This window comes from Emydura macquarii, unplaced genomic scaffold, assembly GCF_026122565.2.
Source record: "Emydura macquarii macquarii isolate MOO-44397 ecotype Brisbane River unplaced genomic scaffold, CSIRO-AGI_Emac_v2 contig_1230, whole genome shotgun sequence".
Taxonomy (NCBI): Eukaryota; Metazoa; Chordata; order Testudines; family Chelidae; genus Emydura; species Emydura macquarii.
Window position 1 is genome coordinate 12,467,778 of NW_027131367.1, and position 12,413 is coordinate 12,480,190.

Here is a 12,413-nt window from a genome sequence, read left to right on the forward strand (position 1 = left end):
TCAAAAAGCTGCCCCTTTGCTTTGCTTTAGGGTGACCAAGTGAGCAAACTCGGGCTGGGGGTAATGGGCACCTATGTAAGAGAAAGCCCTGCATACCAGGACTGGCCCTATGAACTCAGGACAGCTGGTCCCTGGCATTTCCATGGGGATCTTTCTCTCCCATCGCCCAACTAAGGGGACAGGCTAAGCCTGTCAGTGGGGGAGGGAAATGTTACATGTGCCCATTAAGTGAATTATAAACCACCATAGCAGAGATGAAATGAGCATTCAGTCACCCAGGACTCCCAGCCAGCACGTTCCCACACCTGCAGAGCTCTGTGTACGCTCCAAAGTGTGTGGCGCTCACCAACAGACGTTGGGCCAATAAAAGCGATTACTTTACCCACCTTGTTGCTCTAATCTCCTGGGCCCAACATGGCTACACCAGCACTGCAGCTTTTCCAGCACTGGCACCTGTGAGCTGTGCTGTGAGCTGTGCTGGCCTAGACGCCCTGCAGCCCAGCACCTGCCTGAGGCTCAAGGGTGGCTTCTGCACCACCTCATCATGCTCCCCCCCCCCCACACACTCTGCCTCTTCCCCCCAAAACCCTGCTCTGGGGCTAGGCTGGAAACTGGGGTCAGGCTGTGGTAAGAGCTGCCCAGTGAGCCCGAGCCACTGTGGGGAGTCCTGTGCCCTCCACCTGCCCTGGGCGGCCAGGGACCCGAGCAGGGGTAGAGGCAGGTAGAGGGGCCAATGTGCCCCACAGCCGCCCGGGCGCCCTGGGCAACTCTTACCATGGCCCAACTCCAGCTGGTTTGGCCATGAGGGGAGAGGCTGAGCTGGGGCGGGGGGGGTTGGAAGCTCAGGGCTTGATCCTGCTCCCTTTACACAGGTGAGTGAGCCCATGCCTGCCGTAGCGCGGCTAATGTCAGTAAGACCAGCTGACGAGTGCAGGCCTCGTCCCCTGAGCAGCACCCCGGCTGGTCCCTGCACAGCCGCCATGCGTCAGCCCGGCACAGAGCGTTTAGTGTAATCGGCTCAGGCTGGCACCTTATTTAGCCTATGACGCCACTGCCACTGCCACCCCCTGCCCTTGTGACCACACAGCTGGCTTAGCATAATCCCTCTGAGCCGCTCGTCCCGCGCTTACGAGCAGCTGCAGCAGGCTGTGGCAACGTGCTGGCTCCGTGGCTAGCGGAACAGGCACGTTCTTGCCCTCCCTGGCCTCGGCACGCTGGCTGCCTGTAGCCTCGGCGTGACTGTGCGTCATGCCAGTTGTTTTCTAAAGCCCTTGATTTGTTTGTTTTTACGACGCATTCTTGAGCCATGGCCTGATGGGCAGAGCTGCTCCAGCCGGGGTTTTAGGAAATCAGTGCATGCTAAAACGCTCGCACCGAAGGCTGTAACTGGCTCCCTAGCGCGAGCTCCAGGGCCATTTGGCTTGTTCCCGGCTCCTCTTCAAGTTGCCTTGTCAAAGCTGGGCACTGTGGGTTGTGCTCTTTTTTTATTGAGATGATCCCTGGCCCCTTTTGGGTAGCCAGTTCCCCCAGCCCCTTATATTTTGTCCCTTCTTAATCCTTTCCCTGACGACGCAGGGCCCTACCGCACTGGGGTACCTCGCTCCAGCCTGTTTGCTCCCAGGGGCACATAATAGGCTAGTGTGCTAGGGGCTGTACTACTTTGGTCTAGGTGTGGTTGTTGAGTTTAATGTGCAGCAGCGAGGTGGTGGTTAGTGGCCTGTGACAGCAGGTGATCAGACTAGCTGATCTGATGGTCTGTTCCAGCCTTAACTTCCAGACCTAGGACTCTGCTTATCAGCTGAGAGCTGGTTGGTCACGTTTTATTGCTCAGCACCAACCCCAGGCTGTCACTCCCATTCCCTCATATGCACAGTGCAAAGGTCCGGCCCCAGCGAGGCCGAGGCACGAAGGAGCATAGCCAGGTGGATGTCCCCCCGGGCAGGACAGTGACCTATGGGCAGAGCAGAGGGTACTCCTGGTCAACTTGCTCTTACGGTAAACACAGAATTGCCGGGAGTGACTCCCAGTCATTCTGCTCGTCTAGCTGAGGAAGGAACAGGAGAAAAGCATCTTCAAGTGACCTTGGTGCTCCTTCAGTTCTGCAAGCGGGCCCGGGCAGGGCTGCCAGGAAGGAGACGATAGCAGCAATACAGCATATTCTGGCCAGCGGGTATTCCCCAGGAGTCATTGCCACCCCTTCCATGTGCCTAGAGCCGACTCCCAGGACAGTAACCTTGCTAAGAACTGGCCCTCAGGCACCAGGGCTGTAACTTCTCTCCAGCACCAAATGCACTTGAAAAAAAATCCGTTGGAGGGCAGGGTGAAATCCCCGTGCTCTTGAAGTCAGGCGGGGTTGGTCGTTCACTTGAGTAGGGCCAGAATTTCACCCACGCACCGTTACCCTTCCTCCCTCCGCCTCCCCAGAGCAGCTCTGCAACACTTCTGCCCTTGCCCAGGAAAAGCACCTTGCGGGTCCGATACAAACAACCCTTGCAGCTGGCTGCACGCCCCAGCCCCATTGATTTTTAACTCAAGAAATGAAACGTTGGCAGTTTTAGGTCAGAAGACTCCGGCAGCTGCTCCTGGGAGGATAAGGGTGGGGGGTGGATCTGGCAGGGAGTCAATAGCCCCGCTTGGGAACCTACAAACTGTACCACACATAGACAGAAAATCTCCCCCTTGCTGTCAGTGTGTGCGCCTTCCTATGGCTCCGTAGCCAGGCCAGAGGGTTCAGTTCCATGGCTAGTGCTGCCTGTAGGGCAGGGAGCATATGCAGGGCAGGATTGCCTGGAGTCAGGAACATGGGCTAGAGCCAGAGAGCTCAGGCCGTCTCTTCTCCTGCCCCCAGCCCCAGCTCGATTTCCAGTGACACGGCAGGGCCGAAGGGAGTGGGAAGCTGGTGCATTGAATTTCATGTCCCATAGATCCTAGGGGCTCATGTTAATCCTGTACTTTTCCTTTATTGGTTATTTGTTTGTCCATTAGATCCCTGAGCTAATTTCATTTTACTGTGTCTAAATAGCCGTAGCTTCAGGGATGGTAACACGTACGGGGCCAAGTGTTCTCAGTCGCTACCCCGGCTTTCTGACACTTGCGTTACGGGGGGAGGCAGGGGCTTGCTTTCCTGAGTGGGGCTCTGTAAAGCCACACCTGAGATGGCACATGCCTACAACTGCCTCTTACCTACACAGGGCCTAAAGAAACCCCTTCTCCCCCCATGCAGACAGTCATCCACACCCGTTAGGGGAAGGATTCCTTGCAGTGCCCTTTACCTTACAGACGGAGCAGCAGGAAAAAAATAAACTGGTGGGATTCTGAATGTTCGCTACGTTTGTGAAAGCAGCTGCACTCGCGTGGAGGACGGGGAGCTAGGACGCCTGGGTTCGATTCCCAGCTCTGCCCGTGACTTATTACAACACTCAGCTCTAGTACTGAAGAGGGCTACATATTATCTGCTTTTATGATGGCCAGGAACCTGAGCTGGGCTCCGTGTGCAGGCGCTGCGCTAGGAACCCTGCCTGCAAGTCGCTAGAGAGAAAACATTTGCGGTTTTAAGAACCCTACAGAGGCAGCGACGCGACAAGGCCTGAAGCATTTTCACTCCAGCAGCAGCCCCGGGGCCTGGCAGCAGCTGGGCTCGCTTTCAGCACAAAATTCCTCTCTGTTCTCTTGCCAGATCTGGAGCAGGTGTTCCTCCGCTCCCGCCACGCACAGGCCTGGGAGAGGTGGCAGCTCAGACAGTGAGAGAAGGCAAATGAGGAAACACATTAGTCACGCCAACCCCTGGCTCTCTTGTGACAGTCAATGAAAAATTAGCAGTTAGGTGATGTCTCCTCCGGAGGCCTTTGATCCTGCTGTGACTATAATGAGAGCAAGTGAATGAACACAAAGTGAGTTAATAGAAATAAGAGACAGAACAGCAAAGGTCTCTTTCTAAACAGTCTGCAGTTACATTAAATACACTTCTCCTGATTTCTATTCAACAGCTCAACTCCCCTCTTCTCCAGCTTTATTTGGGTGTGAAAAAAGCCAGGCAGTGGCCAGACTGAATGAGCATGGTAACCAAACATGGGCAAATAGACTGCTCCTGGGAGGAGTCACATTGCCTTAAAACCCAGCCCTCAGGCCCTGTCTACACATGCAGCGCTGCTACAGCAGCAGTCCCAGTGCCGGGGCACCGCTGCAGCACGCCTGGCGAAGACGCTCTGTGACAGTGGACGAGAGCACTCCCGACGCCCCACAAGTGGCGGAAGCTGTGTTGGTGTGAGGAGCGAAAGGCGCTATACACACACGCACTCCTGGCGGCGGCGCTTATGTCGCTCGGGGGTGGAATATTCACACCCTGGAGCGACACAGGCGGCAGTGTAGACATAACCGGTGCGTAGGATCTACAGGGGAGTTCCCCTCAATTACATATTTACCAAGCGAGCCCGGGTATGGCAAGCAGCACCCCACAACACTAGTGCCCAGCTGCCTGTTAGAAAGCTCCCACATTGTACCCCGGTTACCATTTCACACACCCCAGGAAACCTTAGACATTGTCCCTGCTCCCGAAGTCGGTGCAGGCCCAACGGTCTGGCTGAAGAGAATCAAGAGCAGGGTTCTAGTCAGATCCTCAGCTTGGGTCAGCGAGTGTAGTAGCTCCAGCGAGTTCAGTGCAGCTCAGCTGATGTGCACAAGCTGAGAATCTGATTAATTTCTAAAACCCTTTGCAGGCCCTCAGGCTGAGAGGCAGCTCTCTGGGTGTAAGAGATCCTAAGAAACCTTGGCAAAAATAGCTCTGAACTGGGTGCAGAATGATGGCGGAATTAGATCAATAAGATTTAAAATGTCCCTTTAATGACCTGGGCATGGCAATGTGAGTTCTCGCTTGAAAAAACCAAAATGTGAAGAGAACTATTGAAAAATATCCTAAGGAATGTGTGGTCCCCATTCATTAGTAACCCATTTACAGCAGTGCGTCTGTAGAAGCAGGGCAGTCACAGTTTGGGGGGCAGAGGGGCTAGAAGACACCCCCCACCTTTTCACAGAGAGCAGAGCTGTGAGCATGCTCCACAAGTAAACCGAGAATGACGGACATTGTACTGGATACTTTATAGCTCTCCACAGAGCACTGTGAGCGTTTCAAATGGACAAGACACAATCAGGGGCATTGCACTGCCCGTGCTGAGTCGCGGGACCCAACAATGGAAGACTTCAGAATTCCCCTCGGAAAGTGCTTTCTACACAGTTAGGTTTTTGCCCCGGATCAAAGAGCTGTTGCTTTATTATTTTTTTAGTCCATCGGCAGCTGAGGAAATGGGAAAAGATCTTCCTGCTGGTGCCAAAGAGCAGGGGAACCTCCTGGACTGAGATTTTATCGCTTCCCTTTGGGCTCAGTGTGCTGTCTCCAAATGGTGCGTGTGAGCCGGAACATGGAGATAAGCCAAGTACCAACTGCCCTAACCCTGCCCCCCTCCCTACTCTCAGACCTCGGACTCCAGGCTAGAGATTCGTCTCCAGGACCTGGCAGCATCAGGACTGTTTACTCTCTGGGCTGCCAGGAGGTCCCTCCTCTCCGTATTGACCATCTGGAGGAAGGACGGCTCCGCTCTGCTTCGCTCTGTGCAGTCTCTGTACACGCTGTCAAAGTACATGGTCCTCCGGCTGTCCTCCTGGAGCAAGTAGTCCCTGCTCCGAGGTGCCCAGGGAGCCCGGGTGACACAGTGCTGGCTGGCCCTGGAGTGTTCACAGAGCGGGAGAGGCCCTTGATAAAGCCGCCCCAAGTACATGGGTAGGTTCATATAGGAGTTCATGTAGGCGTACCGTTTGTGCACCATGGTGGAGGAGGCCCGGTGCAGGCCAGTGGTGTTCTGCAGGCATGCCTCCCCGTAGGAGGGCAGCTTCGCTGACGGAGAGTGCAGCCACCGCTGTCCGTTCCAAGAGAGCTGGGAGTTTGCCTCCGTGCGTTTTCTGTTGCACCTAGCACTGGGCCTGAGGGCTTCCAGGGGATAGTGCTGAGCCCCAGGGATCAGCGTCTGCCTCAGCGCCGGACCGGCTTTGGGGAAGAGATCCGGCACATCCCCTCGGACAGATGACTTACCGTCGTATCTCCGGATGTCATGAGAGTGGAGCTTCTCATTCTGCTCCCAGGCAGACCTCAGCAGACTGGCTCTCCGGTTCAGCTTCGCCTTCCCCAGAAGAGGTCGCTCCACTGGTTCCGGTTCCCTGAATACAGCAACTAAGGGTCTGCAAGGCCTGTCGGCTTTCGAGAAGGAGCCGTGCGCACGGGCGGGAGGCAAGAAAGCGCTCTTCTCGGAAGTGGAGAACAGCCTTGCCAGCTGGGGTGGGCCCCTGTGTCCTTCCCCATATACCAGGTGGACATTTGGTGGGAGCTTCTCCTTTCCATCTCCCCTGGATACAGGCCGCTTGTGCTCTTTGTAGATGTCTGGGAGGGGAAGCTCCCTTGTAGTGGTCAGTGGTGAGAGTGGGGTGCTGAGGTGGTTTCCCAGGGGCACATGGCTCCTGAAACAGGCTGGAGTGGTCCTCACCAGGAGGTGGGGAAAGCCGCCTCCCGTGGAACCTGGAAGAACTTTGTCCCCAGAATAGCTTCCTCGCCGCTTCAGGGGGTGAAGCATCGGCGGTCGCTCATTTACCACTCCTGGAAGCCTGGAGTCCACAAGGGGCGGGCAGGGAGTAGAGGGGGGCAGTGGAACAGCCCCCGGGGCACAGACTCGCCCAGGCTTCTCTGGTGCAGCCACGTTGGAGGAGTAGGTTGGCCTGGGAGACGCACTGGTGTTCTGGACAACCAGCTGAGGAGTTCTGAGAGAGAAGGTGGTCTGCAGGTTTTCGCTCCGGTTCGTCCAGTTCTCGATGGTGCGCGTGGCGTTCTCGAGAGAGCTCCCAACGCTGGCTGTCGACACCATCACCTTGGCGGTCTGCAGCATCTTCAGCACGTTGGCCTGGGCAGAGTTAGCAGTGACGTCGGGAGTGCGAACGCGAACGGGGCTCTCCAGGTTCTGGACTCCATTAAAACAACTATAAATGCCCTGAAAAGGGGGGAGAGAGAGAGAAAGTGACCAGTGCACAAGGAGGGGGGCAGATAATGATAAATCAGTGCGTCTCGGGTCCTGGCCAGAGATGAGCCAGGGCAGTCCCTCATGTACAAGCTGCATATTCATGCAGGATAAAGCTGATAAATACTGCCGAACGATGAAGAACACAGACAACTGAGTTGGAAAGCAACCCAGGACTAGCCTGAGGTCACAGTGCTGTGGGCCAGGATTATGGTCTACTCTGAAAGTCATGCAGAGATCCTTGCAAACATCCTGATTGCAAACATCTTCCCTTTTTACACTGGTCTCCTCCCACTAATGACCCAGATGGCTCGTCCCCAGAACAGCACATTGATCAGCAGTGGAACTTGAGGGTAGAGAGCCTGCCATCCCCATTCCTAGCCAGCAAGCATGCCTTCGAGTTCGTCTGGCCTAGAGAAACCCAGAACTTGTCCTCAGTCCTTCCACTCACTCACCAGCCTAGCTTTGAACAGCGTGCTCATTAGCTTTGGTTTCACCAGATGAGCTGAGGGCAGGGACTGTACCATCCATTCATTATTCGTGTCCTTTGTGCGCTTTTAACTGGTGCTAGATTGTTTCATGTGAATTTAGGGCTGGGGAAAGGCTCCCCCAAAAGGACCCCACAGCCCTGCAGACTAGAGGCTTGTTTTTATCCACAGATCACAGACACTGTACGCGCAGCTTTGGCGCAAACTGCCTCACGCCTGCCCCATCAGTGTGCCTCTAACTCGATCTGAAAGGACATCGCCAAGGGGGAGAGGGCAGGCCCAGTCAGTCCTTGGCCTGAGTCAGTCCTGAGGTCAATTGTAAAAGTGACTCTTTTCTTTCAAGGAGTGGAACTGAGACCACACCCCTCTCATGCAGCCATGGAAGAGCCAGCAGAAGTTGGCAGCTTTTGGTTACTCATCGGGACCATAGTCTGATAAGTAGCCTAGAGGCATAATCCTCAGCATCCCATTACCAAAGATAATACACCCAGCCCTTACTTCTGGTGACAAACTAGATCCTCCAGAATAAATAAGATCAATAAAGAGCAACTTGAGGGGACCTCTTGATGGATCATTTGATGATGACCTGTTCTATTTATTCCCTCTGAAGCACCTGGCATTGGCCACTGTCAGAAGACAGGATACTGGGCTAGATGGACCATTGGTCTGACCCAGTACAGCTGTTCTTATGTAACATGGCCATGCAGTGGAAATGCATGGGGAAGGGCTGGGTCTGAGACACTTACCCTGCTTATGGCCAGAAGAAAGTCAAGTTTGTGTGACTTGGGGACAGAGTGGCGCAGTTTCCAGTAGACCAGGTGCTCCCAGGCAAAGACCAGCAGGCTCAACCCCATGGCCACCAATAGCATGTAGAAGACCCCAGCCATGTTGTCGATATCTAGCTTGCTGCTCATCACCTCGTTCTTCTCATTCTGGCAGATCCCCGACAGCCACACAGTCTCCAGTTTCTGGGTTTCCCCTGGGAAACAGTTACACACACAGACAGTTACACACACTTTCCTGTGCCCTGCAGTGTGAGGCACTGACCCCCTCACTTCACAGTCTAATGTCTATATTGTTTTAGGAGCAGAAAAAAAATCCATTGCGCCCCAGACATTATTAATTGAAAGGATTTTCTCCTCTAGTCAGTCTTTAGGATTTCTCCCCCATCTGTGCCTTCACCAAACTCTCCTAGATTTGCACTAGCCTTTTTCTGACTGCTTAATTTCTTCCCCCCCCCCCCCCCCACACACACACACACACCCCCAGCTCTTTTTTCCCCATCTCTCTTCTGTCCTGATCAATCTCTTTTTCTCTCCTCCTTCCTCTTTAACTCTGTTAAGTTTTACTCCTGAGCTTCCTGCTCTTCTCCCCCCATGCCTTTATACACACAGATCACTTAAGGTCTCAAAGCTGACAAGAGAGTTTTATTCCCTCTTAGAAGGGAGAGAGAGATTTCAAAGAGAATAACTTCCAGGCACCTGACAGGAGAGGCTGTGCCCAGTTTAACGTTAACCACGAACAACCTGACAGAGAAGAATAGCTTTCTGAATACTACTTGATACTTCCCCTAATGCACTGCTCAGACCACAGACAGATTGCTTGACTACACAGAGACCAGCCAGGGCTCCCTAAGGTACCAGGAGACCACGAGTCTCAAAGCTGCATGCCATAGATGACTTCCATGTAGCAGGCAGAGGAGAAAGCGAGGGCCAAGATTCCCAGCTGGCATACATTGACACCATCTGAGAAGCTGGCCTCTAGCTCCGGGATGGAGCCTGCGAGGTCTGGGTTAATTGGCAGTGTAAGTGCTGGTTTGGACAGACTGTCTGATCCTCTTCCAGTTGTAACAGATAAATACATTTTGGAACAAAACAGCAGCGTGTTTGTGCCAGAGAGAGAAAGGAGAGGAAGAGGGAAGATCAAACACAGAAGGGAAGGTGAGGAAGAGGAGAGCCACATCTGTGTCTGGCTGATTCTTGGGTAACATTGGTTCCCCAGTTTTGCAAGGAAAGAAGTGCTAAGATAACACTATCCCCCAGTAAGGGGAGTGACAAGACCCCAGCCTAGCAGCGAGTGGGCACAGAGATACACACCATCTCCCAGGAACTGCAGGAGAGCCAAGTCAATCGGCCTCTTCCACTTCGAATCCTTCTGGAGAGCAATGCCGTAGCCAGTGGTGGCAAAGACCTTCCCGCTGCCGATGGTCACCAGCTTGCAGCCCTCGTCCTTGCCAGCCATGTAATTCAGCACAGCAGCGTCGTAGATAAAGGCATCCAGCTTCCTGGAACCAAGCAAAGAGGTCAGTGCAAGGACTGCAACACAGGAGACAGGAAGGGCGTGACTGGGGCAGGGAAAGGGTGAGGAGATACCTGTAAGGGAGGAAACAAAGAGTATCCACAGGGCTTTGGATTCAGCGTCTCATCTCAGAGAGCAGCGGAGGAAACTTGGGCACCTCCCTTTCTAAACAAGGAGGAGCTGCTGAAGGTATTGAGGTTCATCGACAATATGGTCCACAACCCCAGACTTAGCTAGAGTTTGGGCTCCAAACACCCCAAATGGGAGAAGGCTGCCCCAACGAAATGCTTTCCTCAGGCCAATATCATTTTAAAGGCAGTGATACATCTATACAGATCACTTTGCACACCACTGAAATGCAGCCACCTCTGGGGTAAAAGATGGCAGCTGTTTAACATCACATAGCAACCCTACACAACACTTTAGGACACAAAGTGAGGGGAAAACACCCTGTTTGCCACTGAAATGGAAGAGGTGATGTAGGCAATGTGTACGCTGCAATCAGACGTGTGACTGGAGTGCAGCTACACATACTGAAGTTAGCTTTTATCTAGCTCATTTGAATAACAATCCTAATGAAGCTGTGGGAGTAGGGCTAGCTGCTGGAGTTACATACCCAGGGTCCCAGGCAGGTGAGTACCATTCTTCCATGGTCTCACTGCTATTATCATTCAAGGGAGATAGACCAAAGCTCGCTGGGGTCTACATGTGCTGCGGTCACATCTCGGATTGCAGTGTAGACACACCCTCAGAGCAACAGCCTGTCATCAGCAGAGGTCTCCCCTACACTAGGAAGTTAGGTTGGTGTAACTGTGTCAGTCAGGGATGTAAAAAAGCCACGCCCCTAAGCAGTGTAGTTCATCCAACCAAAGCCCCCGTGTAGACCGTGCTAAATGAATGGAAGAATTTGTCTGTCGACCTAGCATCTTCCTCTCGGGGAGGTGGGAGAACCCCACCCCTTGGCATAGGTGGTGTCTGCACTGCAGTGCTGCAGCTGGGCCGCGGTAGCCTTTTCAATGTAGACAAGCCTGAGTTAAAATCTGGCAGTGGCAGGATACAGGTGTTAACCCCCCCTGTGCTCATGAGAAGTGCCATAGGCTGACTCAGGACCACAAGCAATCGGGACCTCTGTCTGCCCTCTCATCTGGAAGATGGTAGTGCCATGAGGGAATTACTTCCACCGGAGATCCCCAAAGAGAGGGTGGACTTCTTACCCGATGTTCTCTGTGTGTGTGTGTGTCTCACCTCCTAGCTTCCTACCCACTCATCCCCTTCGAAAGCCAAAGGCTATTGTGCAAGGAGATGGGGCATTCTTAAATTACTTGATTCGCTATAGAAAATACACATATTCCAGGAGATCTTGGGACAGCTCCTTCATACTTCAATGGCACCACATACCCCCCCACAGCAGCGGAGGACCTGGCCCCCTGTGCTGGTGGTGGAAGCTCTTAGCTGGCGCCGTCTCCTAAAGTCAGGCATGTTGATCTGACTTCATCTCCACCCCCCGCCCTCCCCATGTTTCTGATAACGTACACACGGGATGATGTTCCCTTCCCGGCCCACCACAGGCATTTCGGGGAGAGAAGCCTGCACACACTGCAGCCATGGAGGCACGCGGCGCTCCTGTTTCAGGAGAGTTGCTCTGAAAGGGAGACCTACCCCATTTTGAGGCTGGTCAGGGCATCTTCCACAGAGCGCTGGTTGTATTTCACCATGTGCGTGTGCATGTCCGGGTAGTTGCTCCGAATGTTCCTCTCCGTGCTGCCATTGGGAACGGTACCGAAGCGGAACGGGGGATACTGCTCCTGGGGCCGCTGGAACTGGAATGGCAACCACCACAAACAGCAATCGATTGCCTGGTCCCACAGGCCCAGCACTGCGCTCCAGGCCTCCTCCTGGGTTTCCCACTTAGCCCAGTGATCCACCCACACTCTGTTTTCACCCGCACCTTGAACACAGCTTCTGCTCCATTTCTGCTCCCTCTGTCCATCCCCACCCTGTGACTATCGAGCTGCATCAACGCCAGCGCTGGCTGAAAACTGGGATGATGCTTCATCAAAATTGGTTCCGTTTGCCTGGGATTGCACAAGTCTGTGGCAGAACTGGGAACGAAACCCAGGCCTCCTGACCCTTACTCCCACAAACCCTAGCCACGGAGTGCAGGAACCCTATATCCCGGCCCTTTCCCCCCAAAGGTATTAGATCTTTTTAAAAGGTGTTCCTAGTGAGAGGCCAGCCTGTGCTCTGTTCGCCAGAGCCTGGCTTAGTGGGGAGAAGGAAGGGGCACACAGGACAGATGCTGGGTCCACTTCTCCTACCGTAGCACATGAGCAATTCCTATTGCCCTCTGTGGGCAATTACTTGTATGCTGTGGGGTGAGAAGAGGGCCCGCAAGTCAGCTTCTGCACTAGAACGTTGCTTCTCCCTCTCTCTCTGCTCCCTGGTTTCACTGTCTCTCTCTCTCTCTCCATCTCGGTTTCTCTCAGGTTACTTCTCTCGGTCTCTTTTCTGTTCCTTTCCCCTCCGCCCCACACTCCGACCATTCAGCCTTCAAGTCCGTTCAACCGTAGGC

General features: G+C 53.9%; 1 protein-coding gene across 1 annotated transcript in view; it reads right to left on the bottom strand.

The window, feature by feature from the left end:
• Positions 1–4,838: 4,838 nt before the first annotated feature.
• The window catches only part of GRIN2C (glutamate ionotropic receptor NMDA type subunit 2C), a 33,407-nt gene continuing 25,832 nt past the window's right edge, over positions 4,839–12,413 (bottom strand). Inside the window, exons 9-12 of the mRNA XM_067547834.1 lie at positions 11,501–11,661; positions 9,640–9,827; positions 8,290–8,522; positions 4,839–7,028 (exon numbers count right to left, since the gene is read on the bottom strand). Coding sequence (XP_067403935.1) covers positions 5,466–7,028; positions 8,290–8,522; positions 9,640–9,827; positions 11,501–11,661 — 2,145 coding nt within the window. The 3' untranslated portion in view covers positions 4,839–5,465. The remainder of the gene's footprint in view (positions 7,029–8,289; positions 8,523–9,639; positions 9,828–11,500; positions 11,662–12,413) is intronic.